The 23,157-nt window shown below is 43.0% G+C and overlaps 1 protein-coding gene across 1 annotated transcript in view; it reads left to right on the forward strand.

Annotated features, from left to right (window-relative positions):
* Positions 1–279: 279 nt before the first annotated feature.
* LOC124605688 (protein deadpan-like) overlaps positions 280–23,157 on the forward strand; it is a 53,561-nt gene continuing 30,683 nt past the window's right edge. The window contains exons 1-2 of the mRNA XM_047137543.1: positions 280–471; positions 13,477–13,572. Of these exons, the coding sequence (XP_046993499.1) occupies positions 397–471; positions 13,477–13,572 (171 nt within the window). The 5' untranslated portion in view covers positions 280–396. The remainder of the gene's footprint in view (positions 472–13,476; positions 13,573–23,157) is intronic.

Genomic DNA, 23,157 nt, shown 5'->3' on the forward strand with positions numbered 1-23,157 from the left:
CCCACGCCGCTCCTTCCGCCGCCGTGTGGCCCAGCTCCGGCGCTTGGACGCCCCTGGCGCGCCGTTCCCACGGCGGCGGGCGCGCGCCACGGACAGCCCTGCGCGCCGACACTGTGCTGAGTTCCCACGGTCAGCCCAGCTGATAGCCGGCAGCCCGCGGGTAATTCAGCCCCCGCCCCGCCCCTCCCGGCGGCCACAGAAACACGGCGGGCGGGAGGGGGGCGGGCTGCCACAGCGCAGCAGAAAGACATCACCGGCACGAGCGGCGGCCAGTCGCTGGCCCGCGGGCACTCCTTCAGCAGTAGCGGCAGCGGCAGCAGCAAGGTCGCGCGCCCACCAGCAGCTCCGCCGATTGTTGTACCGTGCGGCGTGCTCTGGAGGCGCACAGTAGCCACGATGCCCATCAGTGAGGACGAGTACGAGGCTCACCGCCAGCAGCAGCATGGCTTGTCCAGGGCTGAGCAGCGCAGGGTAAGCAGCAGCACATTGTTTACAAACGTGTGTCATCTGCATACCACAGCTCGTACTGATCGTTAACTTTCGTTTCGGATTCGTCTCTAGTCGGACTCGTCTCTAGTCGGCTTCCTCCATCTCATTCATTCAGAAATACTACAACCTCACATTTTTTATCAGTGTAGATATACTTCATTTCCAAGTGATGTAATTCTTAACTGACAGCTCGATAGAGCCATACATTGCGGTCGGAATACATTGTTGGCATCAGATGACTTTTTGCACGTTCGTGTATCCTTTCTCCCATTCAATTACAAAATAATTTTCTACTCGTTGCTTATATATCACAATATGCCTTATACACTAAGTGAATTGGTTCTTTTTTTACATTATGATAATCTGTGTAATCGAATCTAAGAGCCAAGTAAGAATTTTTATTAAAGCAACAGCTTATCCTGGTAATCATAATTTATATAACCTCCTCCACAGACTATTGGTTGAAGCAGGTAAACAAACATATGTGTCCATGACAAATGGATGGAATGTTACTTCATCTTTTATACAGCACATATCGTTAATTTTTTTTTGTTTATTATTTGTTTATGACAGTAAAATATCGTACAGCATAAAACACGCTTTGTATAGTACTCAGTAGGAATGGTGATCGTCTTACTGTAAACAATCGATTTTTCTTTCATTGTCCATATAGAAATTACCTTTCTCCAATTCATTTACAGTCGCTGTTGCTCTAGTTATCAAGAAATGTAATTCTTGACCAATATGTTTCAAAACATGGTAAAACTAGTGCGGAGTAGCTTAGCTGTGGGTTACACATTTAAGCGATCTTTGAATATTATTGCACATATTCGACTGTGTATTACGTTTCGACATATTTCTTTACAAATTGACTACTAGCACATTCAAGTGATGGTCAGACTGTAACTAGTGAATACCTTTTTTATATTTGTGCACTCTGTCATGACTTTTTATCGTAGTCATCGTTCCATGTTGAGCAGTAGGTGTATTACGTCGGCAGAAACAAGCTATCAGATACGATGATCTGATGGTGAACATTAAATTTGGAAACATCCCACGATAAACTCAGAAGACAATGATGGATTTGAGATACCTTCTTCAATATTAGATTCTGATAGATGGCTTTTATTTGGGTTTGACAGAGTTACAAGTGACTGGAGAAAATTTCGACGTTTCCGTTTTCTGGCATAGCTGTTTAGTTTCTATACCATTTTGTTATTGTTCTGTGCAACAACATTGATGTTAAGAGCCCATTAGACATCATTTTAATGAAATACTGTATCTGGCCAACAATAACCATCAAATGTGGACAAATATTAGTTATGAATATTCGAGTGATTCGTCTGCAAGGAGACAGCCCATTCCTCTGTTTATAACTAGTGTGTGACGAGACACTGACGTTCACTGCCAGGCATGTGTCAAAGAGGAAATTTTAAGAAAGGGATGTCTTGTCTATAAGCGTTGTAGTTTGTCGGCCCCGCATTGGCGTATCATCTCTGCCCGCCCAGGTGGCTAAGTCACAGCCCGCAAAGCTGTCAATTGGTGAGCTACTTTAGAAAGTAGCTCAGTTTAATAATGGTTCTGAGCACTATGGGACTTAACTACCGTGGTCATCAGTCCCCTAGAACTTAGAACTACTTAAACCTAACTAAGCTAAGGACATCACACACATCCATGCCCGAGGCAGGATTCGAACCTGCGACCGTAGCAGTCGCGCGGTTCCGGACTGCGCGCCTAGAACCGCGAGACCACCGCGGCCGGCTACCAGCTCAGTTTCCGAGAGCTCGGTATTGGTGCCTGCAAAAGCGATATGCCAGTCACATTGACTTTGATACGAAACACACTGAAGATGCCTGCAGTGAACATTACAGCGCCCATCCAACATCATGTCGTCTCGTGTATCTGGTCGCGGAACTGCCTTTGACGACCGCTATGAAACAAGTACCATATAACATAGGTACAGTGAAGTTAAAGGGCTTTGCGCGTTGAAATTAACTTTTTCGTCAAATCCGTTTTTATATTGGTAAGATTTCTATTTCATTTTTCCACCATAAATTCCGAGTTTATATTCTCTATCATAAATGGTTTATGATATCTCTGTTGGATGCTCGTTTTCCCTCATACAGAAAGATGCAATTACAGTCAACAAACGTACTCAAAAAAGTAGGCTACTAAAAGGAGAGAAACTGTTTTAGTAGGGATGAAATGCTTCCGTGTGGACCACCACTGAATCTGGAAACCATAGCCTTAAGAGTACTTTTGTATCGTATTGTTAACTTGCTTGCTAACCGTTTCTGCTGTTTACATATCTTTGGAATTCAGAATGTTAAGGAACGCGTGAATGTTGGCAGCTCTAGAAATCAATTTCCATTTCATACAGTTAATAAAATGTAAAGCTTGGCATTGGCCGTTAATAGCCGAAGAAAGAGGCCCTACACGCCTACAACCTGGTATTTTAAATGATTTAGACTGGGTCTGATAAGATGGGATGCAACTTAATGACCACTATATAACGACATCGCTTCAGAGACTGTTTTGTGGCTACGTCCTATTACTTTGTCAAACCCCTTGTTGTCAATTAAGCAGCCTAGTCCTCTGAGAATAGTTTCTCTGTAACTGACGTATGCATGGGTGCAACATTCACACATCCTTCCATTCGCACTTTTTCAGTAAACTTTATAACCAATGGGCACCTGTCGCCATATGTCTACTGACGATAATGCTATTTTCTGGTGGTTACCCCATATGCAGTATTATATTCCTAACGTTGTCACTTTATTTCCATTCAGAATGTTATTAAGTTAATACATTGGTAAACGCACACTGGCCTTTCAGTCAGCCGTTTTCAGTTGAAGGTTTGTGTGAGTAGAAATGTACATTTTCCTTTTGTTGTTGTTAACGTACCACAGCTATCTGGAACATGTACTAATACAGGAATCAAAGTCAGTTTTGTATAACGTTTTTATTGACGTTAAATTTACATGACTGATACACCGTGATACGTTTTCGAACAGGTGTTGAGGTTACCTAATAAAAAATGTACGGTACTATTTAAAAAAGGAGTGCTGTTCATATTTTCGTAACAAACGGAGATACAAGAAAGGCAATCATGCTCTTTAATGTTCCCCTGGTAGGTAAAAAATACTTGCTTGATACATTGTTTTATTTTTCTTCTGGACAAAACGTTATTTGGGTGGTCAAGATAAATTAGGACATCCTGCATATTGGTACGTGACACTATAAAATACTAAAAAGAATTGTGCTCTCCAACAAAGGAGGGGCTTATTCGAAACACTGATGGAAACATCAGGATAGAGAGGAACTCCAGCCACAGCGTAATCGCTTTACTGTTAATAATATTCAAGCATTTCTGCTGTTAGACCCCATCAACTGTAGGTGGTTAGATGACGACATTTGCCTATTTATTTTCATTTCTCACATTTAAACAATTAATTGTTCCATCTCTCCCTGTAGACAGTGTAACTCGGCACTTCATGAGGGTGTGTGGCTGAGGTAGCATCTACAGTCCTCTCTTTCTCGGCTGGCAGCGCCTCTGCAGCCGACATCGCAAGCCCACATGTGTTTGGTGGCGCTCCACTCCAACATAGCTAGTCGAATCCTGGCTGTGGAAGAAATTTTAGTAGCCAGTATCTGGTTGACAAGGGATGGTGCCGTAATGAGGTCCTGGGTTAAACTGCATCATCCCCCCCACCCCTCCACAGTGTCTCATGAATGAAGGCATGTGACAATATTGGTGGTGATCCGTCTGCCAGTAGGTATTTTAAGCTCGGCGGCTCACATAGTGTTACATGAGTAACTGGGCATCTTACGTTCCTACAGAACCAATGAAAGAGAAAAAAGAAGTTTGGTAAGATTCGTATGATTGTACAGTATCAGATCACATGCATATGGAGCGTACACATCCTTCACCTTTATGATAACTTGAAACCTGCTGGGGGCACTTTCAATGAAGTGGCAGAATGTCTGTGGAGAAATGGCAGCCCGTTTTTCCTCAAGAGCGGAAACCAGATAAGGTAATGAGATGGACACTGAGGTCTGGAACGAAGTCGCTGTACTGACTCATTCCAAAGGTGTTACGTTGGGGGTCAGGACCCGACTCAGGGAGGGCCAGTCCATTTCAGGAATGTTATTGCCCCCATAGATGTTGTTTCGTGACAGGGTGCATGGTTATGCTAATACAGACATCGTCTGTGAAATGTTCCGCTACTGTAGGCAGCACACGATGCTGTAAAATGTATTCGTATCATTTCACGTTTAGGTCTTCCTTAAGCGTAATAAGGAGACCACACCCTACCTACGAAACACACTCCTACACTGTAACACCACCTCGTGATCCCGGAGCACTACAAATGAGTGCAAGCAATGTTCCTCAAGCCCTTGACAAACCCAAACCCTTCCATCGGATTTCCACAGGGTGAACTCTGAAGTCAAGGAGCTCTCCTGCGACCTATTCTTCTGTTGTTGCGTCTCTATTGGAAACACAGGTCTCCCCCTTCTATACTGGCGGGTCCGCCTCTCGTGAAAACGAGTGGTACAATTCTGCATTGCATTGGGGTGTCCGTATACTGCCTATCTCAAAATATTCTCCTTCGTAATTTATACAATTTTGCTTGCTTTAGAAAGAATTCCGGAAACATTCTTTCCACTTTGTTGCGACCTTATAAATACGGTTTTGTGGGTAGGTATTATATAGCTCCTTGAACGGCTGTCTCACGCATTTTTTCTTTATATTCAAAGGCGATATATCAAGTGAATACGTGCTGTGAGACATTAATTCGACATTTTTCTCTGTCAAATAATAAATTGTTTGACATTATCAGTGACAGCTGGAATTATCATGAACAGTGATGCGGATTTATCGGTTGTTTTTCCTGATTTAATGGAAGACTTGTTACAAACAATTTGCAGTGTACCATTCATTCATTAACTGTTCCTCAATCCTCCAGAGCGCAGTAGCTAACCCTGGTCCCTACCGCCCATTAGTGGGTGTTCCAATTTTTCGTGGTGAGCAGTAAGCGGTAGAGGTTTTAGAAACATTTTTATTAGGTTTTCATAAGCTTTTGACATAAATTGTCACAAGCTTTTTGCAACTCTGCACTATAAATTTTGTAAAGCTACCTCCCTGCTGCATGGAGAGCTGCATCAAACCAGTCTCAGGACTGAAGACCACAACAACAACAACAACTTCCCGGCTTCACAAATCACCGTTATTGTGGAGCCGGTGGGGGGTTAGAAAATTTTACTGCGAACAGAGGCACAAAAATGGCCAGTCGTTAAGAAAGGGACTGTTCCTGCCCTAGGGCAATAGTCGCGATAGTCTCGCATACGAACCCCTTTTGTCAGTTTCGATTCCTCTTGGTACACCCAGACAGTAGACAGCTATTTTGTTCCGGCTGGATCGAATATATCCAAGTTTCTTCTGTTACGATGCTGTATACGGATAGGGTTGCCAGAAATCCTGCTTTAGCGGTACCTGGTTTGGCGTTTTACGGTCGTGTCCGACCAAATATAAAAACGTCCAGCGTGTTCGGCGCTTGTTAGGTTTTTTAGCGTTGACACATAATTAAGGCCTTTTCTAAGCTCATGACGTAATTTCGAGGAATAAGTATATGGAGAAATAAAATATACCACAAGGATATACAGATGTAGCAACCAATGCTATTCCTATGTCTATACCCCACGTTTTTCTTCGTAGACTGGACGAGTCCAACACACAATGCTGAAACCACGCTATTCGCAGTGCGAGCGAGGCAAAGCAGACTGTGCGTCTCTGCCGATGCCAACCCGCCCAACATATTACTGTTATTTCTTTGTAAGTCTAATTGAAATGACCAAAGTTTTTTGTCCGAGAAGATTAGATAATTGTTTTGTTTACTGAAGAACTTCGTTATTTTCACATACGATTATCTTACGAAGAACACTGAGCAATTTGAGAAGACCGAGCACTTAGTTGCCATCATAATTGCCAAATTATATGACATTTTACCGATTTTTTTTAGTTTGAGCACATTTAAGGTTAATCCCGCAAAAAAAACTGACGGTTACTGATTTTTGATAAACGATTGGAAATATTAGGTTAACTTTACTTCTATTTAAAGTAGATAATCCTGCTTTAAGGCAAAATATCTGGCTAAATATAGCGTCGAGTTGAGCTTTTCTATTTTTGGACCTGGTAACCCTATATGCGGGTTCCACATCCTCGGTCGAATTTTTTGACGTGAGACTGTCAAATTGTGTGCGGAATCTATGAAGAAAACATCGTATTGATAGTTAAATGTCCGTGCAGACTGGAATGTACCGCAGTCTACGATATGCCTATTAAGGATGCTTCCGTCTCACTGTGACAGAGAGGCAGTCTTGTAGCGTAGATCATATTTTTGGGAAAACAACCGATTGTGGCAGATACTCACGAATTTCATCAATGATGGAAGCACGAATCACAACATAGTTCACAAAACCAGCTGTAAACAAGGTCTTTCCAAGGTGATTGATTAGCAAGAGTTTGAACGAAGCGATTCGAATCATTGTTTTTTGAGACAGGTCGTTATGAAAAATCACAAAGAAATCATCAACGAAACTCTTTAGGTGAAATTTGTTTACCGCGCATTACAAAAAAAAAAAAAAGTACTTGGCCATTTTCTTAGCTGCCCTTGTTTTAACAGTTATCACAAATTCTACAACCATAGTAATGACATCTCTATTGCGCCATATACAGGTGGCCCTCGCAGCAAGCTATATTACAACGCCTCCAGTCATTATCAACAAAAATACAAACATTATACTACACACTCACTCACGACAGCTTTTTACACTAGACAGTTGCACTTGAAAGGTACTTGACACGCAACACGCTAAGTGGTGTCCGATAGAACGCACTGCAACAGGTCGAGAGCCGTACGAGTAAATAAAAAACTTCCCTTGTGAAGTAAGAAATTTATCATGAGGTTGCTAAAAGTACAATAGGTTCATAAACACGGAGTAATGTCGAAAAAACGGGAAATGATGATAGCTAATCAAAAGTCGGTTTTTGTATACTGAAGGTCTTGTGTTTTTCAACTGCCTCATTTGCTGACACGATAGAAGTAACACAGTGGAATTAAACCAGTGCACACTGAGAGTTCCACCTTACTTTTATCTCTGATCTGTTCTGATGTCACCAGCAGTGAAAGCACTATGTATAAGGACCATGATGAACATGGTGGATACGACGTCTGCAGAGATTCTGGTAAGTCAATGTACTTATCGTAGGTAATACTATGACCTCAGTAATAAAATGTAATTTGAGTTGTCTTTCGTAATCGTATCCGCTAATATTAAATCATAAAGCATCTGTCGGTAGGTATGATTATTAAGAACAGCACAGACGATATTATTGACGTCATATTATTACCTATGTTAAATACATTTGTATGATCTTTTTATGAACCAGAAGATAATTTATTTATGTGATCGAAGCTGCTAGCCTATACGAAGTTTCGTTCAAGTACACAAAAAAATTATTCAGTTGTCTCTGAACCTACTCTCGTCAAGTGAATACAATCAAAGAAAAACCTGGTGATTGTAATCGAAGACGCTCGTCGAAGACCGCAAGAATACACCTAAAAAGTAAAGTAACCCCAGAGTGGTTCTTTGAAAATATATATCTGCTTTAACCAGCTTACATAACATGTCAGTTCCGATAGCAACTCATACCTGCCGTCACATAATTCATCATTGTAACTGTTTGTGTGTGTTTGGACGGACAGGGGAGAGGGGTAGCAACGGGGGTGAGGTTAAAGGATAAGATCGGTATCAAAAATCGAGAATTAAATCAGATATTAAAAGGAGTAAAACTATACTGCTAGCAAGTTTCGTTTTGGATACACAGTCTCTCAAAAAGAGCTTCCAAACGATTCGACATAAACATTCACTCATGCGTCATAAAACGTTACTGCAGTAGTTTCGATATTTTGAATCAGCAGTGAGTAGTACCAATAGGATAGTACCTCGGCCTGTGTACTCGGCCAACCTTCCCGCAGAAATGTGACAGCGTTTGTGTAATACATTCAGTAGGTTACGATTAGTCCGCAAGGGATTTCACCGAAGCCCCTTCGATACCTCCACTCAACCCGGCCGAGTTTTATTTGCTGCTGGCATTTGAGAAACTATATTTTGAGACAGCGGGTGAAAAGGAAAAAGAAGCATGCATCTGCTTATGTGCAGGCATGTAGTGAATAGCAGTCTGGTACACTTATTGCAGAAATGAAAATGTAAACGTTGGAACTGCTCGTGTGAAATATGAGAATTGAGAATTTCATTGCAATATGTTTTCTGCTTAATATGCGAGCAAAGTCCATGTGCAGCTTACAAATGAATCTCATTGCTGAACTGCATAGTTACATCGTATATAAACAATAATTTTGGATTTGTAATTGTACTTAAGCCGCTGATTGCTGATGGTGATTTTTAAATTCGTTATTGCATAATCGATTTTGGGACTGCCAGCCCAATCTTCAGATGCACCTCTCCACATAGCAAAATTTTCTAAAAGTACATTATAGCAGTGCATATTACAGTGTAACAGCATTGTTTTTGTACTGTAACTCACAAGCTGTCTACTTGTACCGGTCATGAGATCAGGTTCAAATTAGTGTGCTCAAATCGGATTATACACGAAATTTCAGTAACTCATAGACAAAAATTGTAATTTTATGTATAATCAAGCACAACCTCAATAAAAGAACACTAAACGAATGTGAATAGATTGTAGAATCGACGTCGACTTTGCGTAACAAGTGTCTAAATCCAGTGCAATAATCACAAAACAACAGTATAAAAGAGTAGAATCCTCACGTAACTATCAGTCATTGCTTCGTCTTAAATAGATAATAATGTAACGAGCGCTCCACACGCGCAGTTGAAAAGCAAAAATCAAACTTGGCTCACAACAATAGTGAAATTAGCAATACTTCTCATTGCTATACGTAACGATAACTAGGCGAGCAGATTAAGCAACTAATACAGAAAATACACATCTGGGTTTTCAGTTCATAACATTCAGACGCTTTCACGACATGCCGTTTAGATTGTGAAGTCCTAAGCGCTTCTGGTGTAGTGCACTCTAAATGATCGTGATCATTCCATCTCGATGCAGCCCTATAAACTAAACGGCATTCGGAATCGAATTGCGGCTCATTAACAAGCACATTGTTAAGAATACACTATCAGATCAAAAGTTGTGGGACACCTCTACGTAATGCGGAATTGAGCACTAGATGTCACGAGAGGTGGATCCCAGTATAAAAGGAGGCGAGTAACGGTGCGTTGTCAGTAGGGAAGCAGTTACCAGCACAATAGGTCGGCCAGGAGGACATCGAACACGGACCTGTCCAGTGGATGTCGCCGAACATGGACTAGTCGCTGGATGTCGCCTGAGTAACAAATCCCATCAGGGGCAATCCAACCATTCTAAAACTGCCCACGTCGACTGTTGGTGACGTGACTTTCAAGAGGATGCGAATGAAGACGTGCAGCTAAATCAAGACCAGGGAGCTTCATGTATTGACGAACACGGATCGTCGAGCATTGTGGAGGGTGGTTGTAAAAAATCGCAAGAAATCCGCGGGAAGAAATCAGTTTTGAGTTCCAAAGTGCTTCCACCAGTCCAGCCAACACGATGCCTGTGCGCTGGGCGTTCTAAAGATTGGGGTACGATGGTCGAGCAGCTTCTCAAAAGTCACACATTTCTGTAGTGAATGCTGAGCGACACTTGCGGTAGCTTAAGAGCGACGCCATTGGGCGGTGGATGAGTGATGAATCGCGCTATACTCTGTGGCAATCCAATTGAATGGTTTGACGAACGCCTGGAGAACCTTACCTGCCGTGACATGCCGTCTCGGCAGTGAAGTATAGAGGAGGTGGTGTTCCAGTATGGGGTTGTTTCTAATGGTTACAGTGCGGTCCTCTTATTGCGCATAAGAAAATGCTAGATGCTACGGGACATGAACAATTTTTACAGCATTGTGCACTGCGTACATACAGTAGCGGAACAGTTCAGAGTCGGCAACTGTTTGTGCCAGCTTGACAGTGCACCCTGCCTTATAGCAGTACCTGTGACACAATGGTTTGTGGACAAAAAAACATAACATGAGATGGAGTGGCCTGCCCATAGTATGGACCTGAACCCAATGGAACATCTTTCGGATCACATTTGGAATGAGTTAGAACCTCGACTTCGCTCCAAATCCCAACATCCAACATCACCGCCTACTCTGGTTTCAGCTCTTGAGGAAGCACTGGCTCTCATTCTTCCACAGACATTCGAACACCTCACTGAAAGTCCCCTCAGGAGAATTCAGACTGTAAAGCCGAAGGGTGAACACACCCCACATTAATGTACACTGATAGGTATCCAGATACTTCCGATCAGATAGTGTATTTGTGTAAATATGCAATGTTTCTCATCAGACGACATCCAGTTCCCGCTTTTGTAAATGCACGCTTACTCCAGTTTGAAGATTCACAGATGGTAAGCAGTGATGGCTATAGCTCGCTCGAACTACAGGTTTGCAGTTACGTTTAATTTATTCTATTGCAAAAATAAGGTTTTCTTTAAGTTTACAGTAAAAGGATTGCACACTGTCACAAGCAATAAGCGCAGAACAGAAGTAGACATTAAGCTGAGGCATTATGACATTAAGAAGTAGACATTAACCTGAGGCATTAAGACATTAAGAAGTAGACATTAAGCTGAGAAATATTATAGTCGTCTTTTGTAATCGCCCCTGCATACTTCGAAGAGCCAAAGTATTTTGTAACTTTGATCACGGAGGACATATTGCCGCAAGTGGTATCGTAACAGTATATATTCTGAAGAGAAATGGTTCAAATGGCTCTGAGCACTATGGGACTCAACTGCTGTGGTCATTAGTCCCCTAGAACTTAGAACTACTTAAACCTAACTAACCTAAGGACATCACACACATCCATGCCCGAGGCAGGATTCGAACCTGCGACCGTAGCAGTCGCACGGATCCGGACTGCGCGCCTAGAACCGCGAGACCACCGCGGCCGGCTATTCTGAAGAGAAGTGTATTTTTAAAGCCTGATCTGCGGGACACATGATTATTATTGTATCATATGTAATGATGAGGTGCAGTGCAAATAAGACTCAAAACTAAGATGTTTATTTTATCATACATACAAGGATATCGAAAACCGTTTTTTTTTTCTTTTTTGCCAATCCCTAAAATAGGATAGCTGGCAGCCGATAATCCAACTGACAGCAGAGTACAGTCCGCAGAATACGCAAGTGGTTCAGTACACATCGTTCATTGTAAATTACTGCAAATCGGGCCTCGCTTCAGATTACCATAACAAATGCCGTTATCGAGCTAACGACTCCACGCGTTACGTGTTAGGACTTTCAGTGGGCGCAGGAAAATGATACACTGGAAAGTAAGTACCTAGTCTGATATATCGATTTTCCGATAACATCACAGAAGAGAGTCTATACAATACATATTTGCTACAGAAAGCACCAATAACCCTTACTTTACGTAGATAATATTGTTGAACACTTGTATTTCTTCATGGCAGATGTCTTCCGTAGAATGGTATTTTCCAATTTGACACTTTGTTGTAAGGTGGACGATCTCGCTACCAGATGTAATAGTCATGTTGTCAGTGCTGATGTCATTTCACATGGGGTCTAATTACTTTGCAGCTTTATTTCTTCAGTCTTTCTTGCTTTTTAGATTGTATCAATTGAAAACCTTGGAATACATGCAAAAATTCCTAGTCCGTTCAGTTAATTAGTTCTTCGAAATTTTAATATTTTCCTTCTAGGTGACTGCATCATTTTAAAATAATCCTTCTTGATAGGATAAGTTTTATTTTGCTGGCCTCAGGGATCTTATCCATTTCACTCCTTTCAAACACTTCATAAATCAACAGCACTAGAAACAATGCCTTGATATTTTGACAATTCCTACACATATGTGTACAATTGCTGAAGTAGATTGCCATATTAGATCCCACGTTACTATCGTCATGATAACGTTAAAATCATCAAGCCTTTAAATTTATTTTTTGGATTACTACAAGATATAAGATGAACATCAACAAAAGCAAAACAAGGATAATGGAATGTAGTCGAACTAAGTCGGGTGATGCTGAGGGAATTAGGTTTGGAAATGAGACACTTAAAGTAGTAAAGGAGTTTTGCTATTTGGGGAGCAAAATAGCTGATGATGGTCGAAGTAGAGAGGATATAAAATGTCGACTGGCAATGGCAAGGAAAGCGTTTCTGAAGAAGAGAAATTTGTTAACATCGAGTATAAATTTAAGTGTTAGGAAGTCGTTTCTGAAAGTATTTGTATGGAGTGTAGTCATGTATGGAAGTGAAACATGGACGATAAATAGTTTGGACAAGAAGAGAATAGAAGCTTTCGAAATGTGGTGCTACAGAAGAATGCTGAAGATTAGATGGGTAGATCACATAACTAATGAGGAGGTATTGAATAGAATTGGGGAGAAGAGGAGTTTGTGGCACAACTTGACAAGAAGTAGGGACCGGTTGGTAGGACATGTTCTGAGGTATCAAGGGATCACAAATTTAGCATTGGAGGGCAGTGTGGAGGGTAAAAATTGTAGAGAGAGACCAAGAGATGAATACATTAAGCAGATTCAGAAGGATGTAGGTTGCAGTAAGCACTGGGAGACGAAGAAGCTTGCACAGGATAGAGTAGCATGGAGAGCTGCATCAAACCAGTCTCAGGACTGAAGACCACAACAACAACAAGTATCTGGTACTCAAAAATTCTAAAAGGTTATCGCTAACATGGAAGAGGGCGTAAATGTTCGCAAATATCTGGTTCCGGAAACGTGTCTTTTTTTTGTATCCCTTACACTAAGGGGGGAGGGGGGGCGCACTTCAGTCTCGAATAGTTTAGTCATAAACAAATGCATCCTCTTGTTTTGTTTCAGAGCAATAAGCCAATCATGGAGAAACGTCGGAGAGCGCGGATCAACCACTGCCTCAACGAACTGAAGACTCTCATCCTCGACGCCATGAAGAAAGACGTGAGTACTCATAAATTATGTATCAGTTATGTCACACGTCGCTACTGTGCCGACCAAAGTTAGCCTGGTGGTGGCTATTTAAAAAATTATCTAAAGTTTTTAGAACTAATTTGTTCTTGCGTAAGAATTCGACGTTTATAATGCTGAAATGGTATGGCTACAGGTCGCAGGATCATTACGTAGGTCACACTGGTTAAAGTGTCCTGGACCACACCAAACCAAAATGTGGCCATCACTTTAAACAGAACCTGGTGTCATCCGAAAACACTATCTGATGTCATTTCTGTCCAGTGTCGTCGTTATGCACCATTGCCGCCTAGCATGTTTCTGCACGTTCGTCAAAGGTAGACAGAAAAGTGAACGACACACACATAACCCATACGGCGACAAACTTTCACCCTTGATGTACAATGTGTTCCACCGTTGCGCCAGAGTAGAGGAGGACGCAAATTGTCGAGCAGTGTCATTAGGATGTGTCGAACTTCTCGGGGTGGGGGGGGGGGGGGGGGGGGTGACCTGACCCATCTCATCATCTTCTACGGCCTTCTGTGAACTATTCTGCACACACCCATCGCACTGCCGAAACACTTCGTCCCATACGAGCTGCAATTTCCCGAATAGATGCATCACATTTTCTCATACGAATGAAAAACTCAGTGATTTGATGCTATGGTTCGCATATACGTTTGCGAGGCATCCTGCGCGTCTGCCCAAGTCACGCGGATCTATTACCTTCGGTTTACAGCGACAACATTACTGCAGAACATACTGATGTACATATCGCGTGGATATAAAGGCCTATCTCTAGTCGTTCAACGTATTCCGGTTTTTTTTCTGAACATGAGTGGAGAAACAGGTCCACACTGTGACTTAGTGAGTGAAATACGAGGTTCCCTGATATCCGGTCAGATTGGTGACTAGATTCAGGACTTCCTAGCAGACAGAAGTCAAGATGCCTTTTTTAACGGAACAAAGTCATCAGATGTTAAAATAACTTCATCTTGTGGAATACATCCAGAAAATAATAGAGGATGTAGGTTGCAAGTACTACTCTGAGATGAAGAGCTTGATGCAGGGGAGGAATTCGTGGTGGGTCGCATCAAACCAGCCAGAAGACTGATGACTCAAAAAAATTCCAATAAATTTTTACTCATTTATTTGAGATACTAGCATTAAACCATGACAGAGTGTGGTGGGGGTTACAGCTTGTGAAACGAACAGCAATGGCAGCTTCGTCACATAGTCCACTCACCCTACACATACTTTGAACCTAGCATCTATGACAGTAGAATTGAGACATATACATCATATATGTGTAAATATCCCATGAAAATTCCTTCTCCGAGTCGTAGGTAGTTCCCAAAATATATTATAAATTACACACATCAAAAATAGTTTTGCATCACCTCGATTCCGAGAGTTCCGGAACCTGTACAGAAAATTGGAATAAAGATCAACATAAACATCACTTCCGCCATTTTTCTTGCTCGTGAAAACCACACATTGCATGTTGTACCACCATACAGCGAGACTTTCAGAAGTTGTGGTCCAGGTTACTGTACACACCGGTACCTCTAACACTCAGTAACACGTCCTCTTGCATTGATGCATGCCTGTATTCGTCGTGGCATACTATCCACAAGTTCATTAAGGCACTGTTGGTCCAGATTGTCGGCGATTCGGCGTAGATTCCTCAGAGTGGTTGGTGGGTCACGCCGTCCATAAACAGCCCTTTTCAATCTATCCCAGGCATGTTCGATAGGGCTCGTGTCTGGAGGACATGCTGACCACTCTAGTCGAGCGATGTCGTTATCCTGAAGGAAGACATTCACAAGATGTGCACGAGGGGGGGAGGGGGGGGGCGAATTGTCCTCCATGAAGACGAATGCCTCGCCAGTATGCTGCCGATGTGGTTGCACAATCGGCCGGAGGACGGCATTCACATATCGTACAGCCAATTCGGCGCCTTCCATGACAACCAGCGGCGTACCCCAGCCACACATAATGTCACCCTAAAACATCAGGAAACCTCCACCTTGTTGCACTCGCTGGACAGTGTGTCTAAGGCGTTCAGCCTGACCAGATTGCCTCTAAACACGTCTCCGACGATTGTCTAATTCAAGCCATATGCGACACTCATCGGTGAAGAGAACGTAGTGCCAATCCTGAGCGTTCCATTCGTCATGTTGTTTGGCCCATCTGCACCGCGCTGCATGGTGTCGTGGTTGCAAAGTTGGACCTCGCCATCGACTTCGGAAGTGAAGTTGCGCATCATGCAGCTTATTGCGCACAGTTTGAGTCGTAACACGACGTCCTGTGGCTGCACGAAAAACATTATTCAACATGATGGCATTGCTGTCAGGGTTCCTCCGAGCCATAATCCGTAGGTAGCGGTCATCCACTGCAGTAGTAGCCCTTGGGCGGCCTGAGTGAGGCATATCAACGACGGGTCCTGTCTCTCTGTATCTGCTTCATGTCCGAACAACATCGCTTTGGTTCACTCCGAGATGACTGGACACTTCCCTTGTTGAGAGCCTTCACTGCACAAAGTAACAATACGGATGCGATGGAACCGCAGTATTAACCGTCTAGGCATGGTTGAACTACAGACAACACGAGCTGTGTACATCCTTCCTGGTGGAATGACTGGAACTGATCGGCTGTCGGATCCTCTCTGTCTAATAGGCGCTGCTCATGCATTGTTTTTTACGTCTTTGGGCAGGTTTAGTGACATCTCTGAACAGTCAAAGGGACTGTGTCTGATACTATATCCACTGTCAACGCCTATCTTCAGAAGTTCTGGGAACCGGGATGATGCAAAACGTTTTTTGATGTGCGTAGTTCATTATTCACTTCGCAACAATTGCAAGGAAATCCACTAATTCGTCTACAAAATTCCTTCCAGAATCCTCGTTCGACCATTTATCGAGAATTTCTTATCAAGTTGGGACCTTTACAGGTGGTATTAATGGAAGGGGCATAAATTCAAAGACAAGCGGCGAGTTTTGTCAGGAGTTCGTTTAAAGTGACTTCGTTTAAAAAGAAACTCCATTGGGAGACTCTATAAGAGTGGCACTATTGCGTTATTATTGTAAAATTCCAGCAGCGTACATTCCAGGAAGAGGCAGGCTACACATCACTCCCCATATCCCTGCCTCACACATACGATATCTCGCAAATTGTTCATGACAGGAAGAAGCAGAGAAGCTCGTGTTGATACGGAAGCCAAGGAATAGGTGAGGGTGGAGGGAGGGGGGGGGGGTGAAAGTGGTAGCCAATAGCCAAAGTATACCCTCCACCTGACGTAGGAAGGTTGCTTATCGCATATAGAAGTAGATACTGTATTTACATCCTTCTGATTGAATGTTTGAAGAACTTCGGCCGTTAACTTAATGTAATAAAATGGAACACCTGCAGCCGTCCTATCGATGTTTTGGTGATTCAATACACCATCTTGAGCGTCAGTTAAGGAGTGAAGATGGTGTACTGAATCACCGAAATCCGTAGCTGTATAATAAATAACATCGAAATAACGGCTGCAGGTGTTCTATTTTATTACATATAGATGCTGATATAGTTCTCTGAAGGTGAATCACACAAGGTCTATGGGATATTAATTTTATTTTATACTTTCAATATGCTTATAAATAGTCTCCGAATGTTGTATCGTTTAACTAGAAGTACTAAATCGAAGTGAGGAGAAGTGACTGAAATACGGGATGAATTAATAGGACACACTCAGAGGCTTCAAATAATAATAAATTTGGTAATTCAGGGAACAGTGAAGAGTAAAAATTATACAGGGAGGAATCAAGACTTAAATACGGTAAGCACGTTCTAACAGGAGTTGGTACCTCAGTGGTAAAGTCCTGTAGCTCAATTCCTCGTCACTCTTCCCATTTTTATCTGTCGCGTTTTGTGCCTTTGGCAATGTTTGTTTATATGAAAAATACTGAGTTGCACGGTGGTTAATAGTCCCGCTATAACTTGCTGGGTAGGAGGGTAGGAGGATCACAACGGCATACCTCCGTCAATAGGACATCGCCTAGTAAAGCATAGCATTAGTTTTGAAACCAACCTTGCAGCTGATGGCAACTATACCCATAGGCTGTAGGACTTGGGCAGAGGTAGAGCAACTTGCACAAGTGTGGATAATTGCAACAAATCAGTCTTCAGGCAGAGGACTGCAACAACATTACTAGTTTCTACTAGCCCAAGTCGTCCTCAGATAATCACAATTTTCTTATTTTATTTCTCGATTGATCAGCTCGGCGCTCCAACTGTCGGACAAGTCGTCACTCTCGCTTTGAAAGCGTTAGAGCTAGGCTTCGTGATAGCTCATTCCTTCAGCTTTTAATGCCTGTATACAGAGAATGATACTGTCTGTAATCCATGATGGACAAGGGTGATAAAGCTAGAGAGAGGATACGTGACAATTGCAGCTATTTGAAGAGTGCTTGAATTTGTCAAAACTGATGCAGTTAGAGTACAACTGTATAGAAAGCGAATTTACTATGAATAGTGACACTTCCTTGTGTTCTACGTTAAAAAGTCTACACCTGGAGTCATGGTCTGGGGTGTGATTTCGTATGACAGCACGAGGACTCTGGTGGTCACCCCATGCATGCTGACTGCAAATTTGTACGTCAGTATAGTGATTTTAGCTGTTGTGCTGGCACTCATGAACAGCATCCCCGAGGATGTTATCCAACAGGTTAACCCCCCCTCCCGTACCGCTTTTGAGGCCCAACATGCTTTGACTTACTCGATCATCAGATCTGTTTCCAGTCGAGCGCATATGGGACATCATCGGACAACTCCAGCATCATCCACAAGCAGCATTAACAATACTTGTATTGACTGACCTAGTGCAACAAGCGTGGAACTCCATCCCACAAACTGACATCCAGCACCTGTACAACACAGTGCATGCACGTTTACATGCTTGCATTCAACATTCTGGCGGTTACACCGTGTTTGACGTACCAACATTTCACATTTGCAGTTGCTTATCTCGCGCATACCAGTGATTTTGCAATGTTAATCACTTAAACGCGTTACCTAGACAATTGTATTCCCGAAATTTCATTACTCAAATTATTTTTTCCATCACTGTAAATAACATCGAATATTGCAGAACATACTTCTGTGACGTGAATAAGAAACTCCCAGAATGTGTTACAAACGCTAAGATGAAAAGTAGAATATTATTATGTACTTAGCTGAGAAGCTACTACTTTCGACTTCCCAACGTCACGTCTCTAACCACAGCGACAGCATAGAAATTAATATTTATTCACAGTCAAGTTTCTTAGGATATCTACAAACGAAGTGATATTCAGTGGCATTTAATTATAACAAATAGCACCTCTAGTGACAAATCTCCATTGCGGCTTTGCCTTGAAACGGCGTACAGTCATAACACGCAAGTTATGATACGGGAGCAATCGAAATATGATGAACCCATTATGGCGTCTCTAGAGTAGCGGGCGAGGGGCGTCACGTGAGCGCTTCCTGATTTCAGTCGGGTGCCAGACACACTTCGATTTTTAGTCACTCTTACGGAGTAGGGGTCAGGTTGGGTGTCGCTCTTTGTCCGGCGAGCACAATGTCAACCCTTTGGTGGGTTCCCGGCGCAGCATCTGCAGCGCGGAAGCTACTTCAACTTCCGCAGCGACGGTGCCTCCTCGCCCCCCCCCCCCCTCACCCCTCTTCCAGTAAGGTGCCCCGGCCTGGAGGAAGTTCCCATGCACACACCGCCGCCTGTGCTGCGCCACGACATCTGTTGCGCCGTTCCCACGCTGCCCTGGACCTCCCCACCACTGGCAGCTACTCTGTTCGCTCCAGACCCACACCCATTCCCTGATACCGGCTCTCGGCCCTCTCTTATTACTTGCTCCTCCAGTGCGTGCAAGCGTATTAAAATTAACCCATGTCTGCGGTGAGGACGCCAACCAAAGAAGTCTGAACTGGTAGCTTTTCGTCTAGAAGCCACGTATTGAAACACGGCTGTATTTACGCGCATCCTATGTAAGCTGCAGCACAGAGACCCGCGTAACAAACATCTGTATCTATATAAATAAAAATGTAAATTTCGTTTGCCCAAAATCCGGTATCTCCGAAAGTTCTTTACCGATTGCTTTGAACTTTTGACACAACGTCGCATTCTCATACAGGCGTGTTTTCAAGTAGAGATAAAACTTTTCGAATTTTTTGTTGTAACGTTTCTCTATTAATACATCTGCAAAAAATATATTACATATATTTAAAAAATAGAGGTACGTAAAACAAGCGTATTCCAGTGCAGTGTTGTGTCAAAATTTCAAAGCTATCAGTCCAATTCTTTCGGAAGTTTGCGATTGGGAACCTCTATAAACGTCGATGTATGTTTCTTCAAAAATCTCAAATCTCCGAAAGTTCCTCGTTGATTGCTTTGAAATTTTGACACAATGTTGCACTCGAATACTCAAGTGGTATATAAAATACACAGTGGAGAAACGTTGTTAGCAAACAGGAAAGCTGTATTTATGGGTAATTTGTTTATGATTAGAACATTACTATAGAATATGAATTTGTAATAACAATAAACAAGAATCAAGATCAGAGAGAGGGGTGGAAGAGGAGATGAATAGAGGGATGGGAGGAAATGTACACAGAAAACGGGAATGAGGAGAGGAACTGAGATAGGGGACAGGAGGAGATCTACAGAGGAAGGGAGAGGAGTTGATCGACAGACAGGGGGGTGTAGGAGAACATGGACAGGGACAGAGGCATTTGGAGGTGGACAAAGACAGGAGAGAGAAGGAAATAAGGACGTATATCCAATTCCCATCCATATTAGAAACATGTGCTTTCTCTTTCCTTTCATTTCCATTTAAGCAAACAGAGTCACAGCAAAGCGTGACCAGGTACATCTAGTTTAAAATAAAAAGTTTCTTCAGTGCTGTGACGCGAGTCGTCTTATAATCGTTGAAGATGTAGACGTTATTAATTTGTACGGGCTTATTCGGTGAATTATTCAGAGGACAAGTGATATGAATTAAGTCAGCATTCACCCCTCTAGCCGGCCGCGGTGGCCGAGCGGTTCTAGGCGCTTCAGTCCGGAACCGTATGACTGCTACGGTTGCAGGTTCGAATGGGAATGGATGTGTGTGATGTCCTTAGGTTAGTTAGGTTTAAATAGTTCTAAGTTCTAGGGTGCTGATGACCTCAGATGTTAAGTCCCATAGTGATCAGAGCCATTTGAACCACCCCTCTAATGCCGAGCTTACTCGAAAAAAATGAAGCAAGGAAGATTAGAGTGGAACGTCCCGTCGACAGCGCTGCCATTACGGACACAGCACGAGCTCTGATCACGAAAGGATGGAGAAGAAAATCGGCCTTGCCCTTTTGAAGGGAGCAGTCCCTGCATTTTCCTGGAGCGATTTAGGAAAGTCTCTGAAAACCTAAAGCTGGATGGCCGGACAGGGGCACTTACTCTCGTCATTTTTCCAGTGACACCCGGTAAAAGTTCGGTTGACAAAATAGGCAACACTTTTGAAGGAATGGTTGACTGAATTTTGGCAGTTTGACGTGTGGAAAGACGATCTCTTGTATATCTCATTTCATCCAGGCAGCAATCTTTCATTTTGTTACTTCTGCATGTAGGGTTGGACATGGTCCTCAAGTAGTTTGAAAACATTTTTAGTATTGGTTTTAAAACACCATTCTTTTAAATTTATGGTCTATTCAAAAGCGTGTGCTTCTGTCCAAAAAAAGGAATCTCATCAGCTGTCGTGACCAACTTTATCATGTTTGGTAGTGATTCATTGTTTTACAGTTTGTTCACGAGGTGTCATGGCAATACTACCAGTCCCGCTGCAGCATGCAGCATCGGATTCCCACCGCTGAGACTGCAGCCAAGCGTTGCGTCGTGTTGTCGATTGGAGATGTTTTTAGCACGTACCACGTTGAGTCAGTCATCAGCGTTCAGAAAAGGTGGCACTGTTTTATGGACACACGTCATGACATCTGCACTAAACGTTACCCCAAACGTAAAGGGGAAACGGAAAATCTCTTTGGGGCTAGGAACTAACCCAAAAATCATTTTTTGGGCAGCTACTGCTTGTGAAAAAAACTGTAAGTTTTCTTGAAACTACTTCAGTTTTGTGTGGTACTGTTTCCCTGTGGTTTTGTTTCCCTGACTCTCATATTGACTTATGAAGTCTTAACGCTATCACCAACGTAGAGAAAAACTACCAAAAACCGAGCGAGCTAGGAAAAGGGGTGGACAGTAAACAGGGCTAAAGCAGAATCCCATAACGTCATGTAACCAACTACAAACAAATTCAATGACGAATATATTGTCGATTTAACATAAGAAGTTATGAAACTTATTAAAAGTGTTATGAGTCGGAAAAGGCGTGTTACTTTATTTTCAGTATTCAAAAAAGAAGCTTCTGACAAGTTACTGGTAGTATCGTACGTCCACTAAATAAATTAATGCGTCCATTTCGAACACTATTCACCCAACTGCGTATCTCATCCTTAATTCGATTCAGTGAATAATTTTCGCGAGTCTGTCGTTTCTGTGTACGGAAGAAGTATCGAATTTGATTAGGGTTTAACACTCAGTCGCCGGCGAGGTCCTTAGAGAGAGAAGACAAGCTTGGATTTGACAAGAATGGAGAAGGAAATCGGTCGAGTCCTGTCCAACAGTATCAACCCCCACATTTGTCTTTAACTGCGAAGACTAAGTCTCGCTGGACGGACGGTGATTTGAATCCCAGACCGCCTGAATGCGAGACCAGTGTCTTCGTCACCAAGTCACATCGCGCCCGCTGTAGCGTTTGGGTACCGGCCGACGGAAATACCGTTCCGGCACGTAACTACCTGCCGTGGAGAGGGCCCAGAGTGAGTCAGACTACGGATACCGTACTGCATTCACCGTGCGTGACATCACGCTATAAATCGCGAGGCCCACGAGAAAGACCGATTCCTTCGGAAAGACAGGCCGCGGCACGTACGCAACGGCACTTCATATCTTAACAAGTCCCAACAACCGTCTCAGGCAGCGGACGAGTAACTTTCAGAGGCAGGGATATGGGGAGTGATGTGTAGCCTGCCTCTTCCTGGAATGTACGCTGCTGGAATTTTACTTTAAAGGCATAAGGTGATAACGGTGTTAGTGTGTGGAGACGCCGTTGTGAATGGTACCTGTCAAATGTTATCCTGGAAATGGGCAGATTCGGCTAACGTTCTGCGATGGTCGGGGAGGCATCAGTGTTGACAGCCATATTGATCTTCTCGTTGTCCATGGCCGCCTTACTGCCAGGTAGTACAGGGAACAGATTTTGTGTTGAATTCCTTTTCATGCACAATATTGCCAGGGCCCATGTGGCCGGCGTCACTATGGGGGCCTGGACATTGAAATAAAGTAACCATGCTTGACAGACATGCTCTTGGTCATTCTGTTCCAACACAGATTCTGCTTCTTGGTCATTCTGTTCCACCACAGACTCTGTAAGAACTCACAAGGGAATGGGAAAGGATATCACTGGGTGACCTCCACAGACTTGTACGGGGAATGCCATGAAGGTGTCAGGC

Source organism: Schistocerca americana, chromosome 3 (genome assembly GCF_021461395.2).
Source record: "Schistocerca americana isolate TAMUIC-IGC-003095 chromosome 3, iqSchAmer2.1, whole genome shotgun sequence".
Taxonomy (NCBI): domain Eukaryota; kingdom Metazoa; phylum Arthropoda; class Insecta; order Orthoptera; family Acrididae; genus Schistocerca; species Schistocerca americana.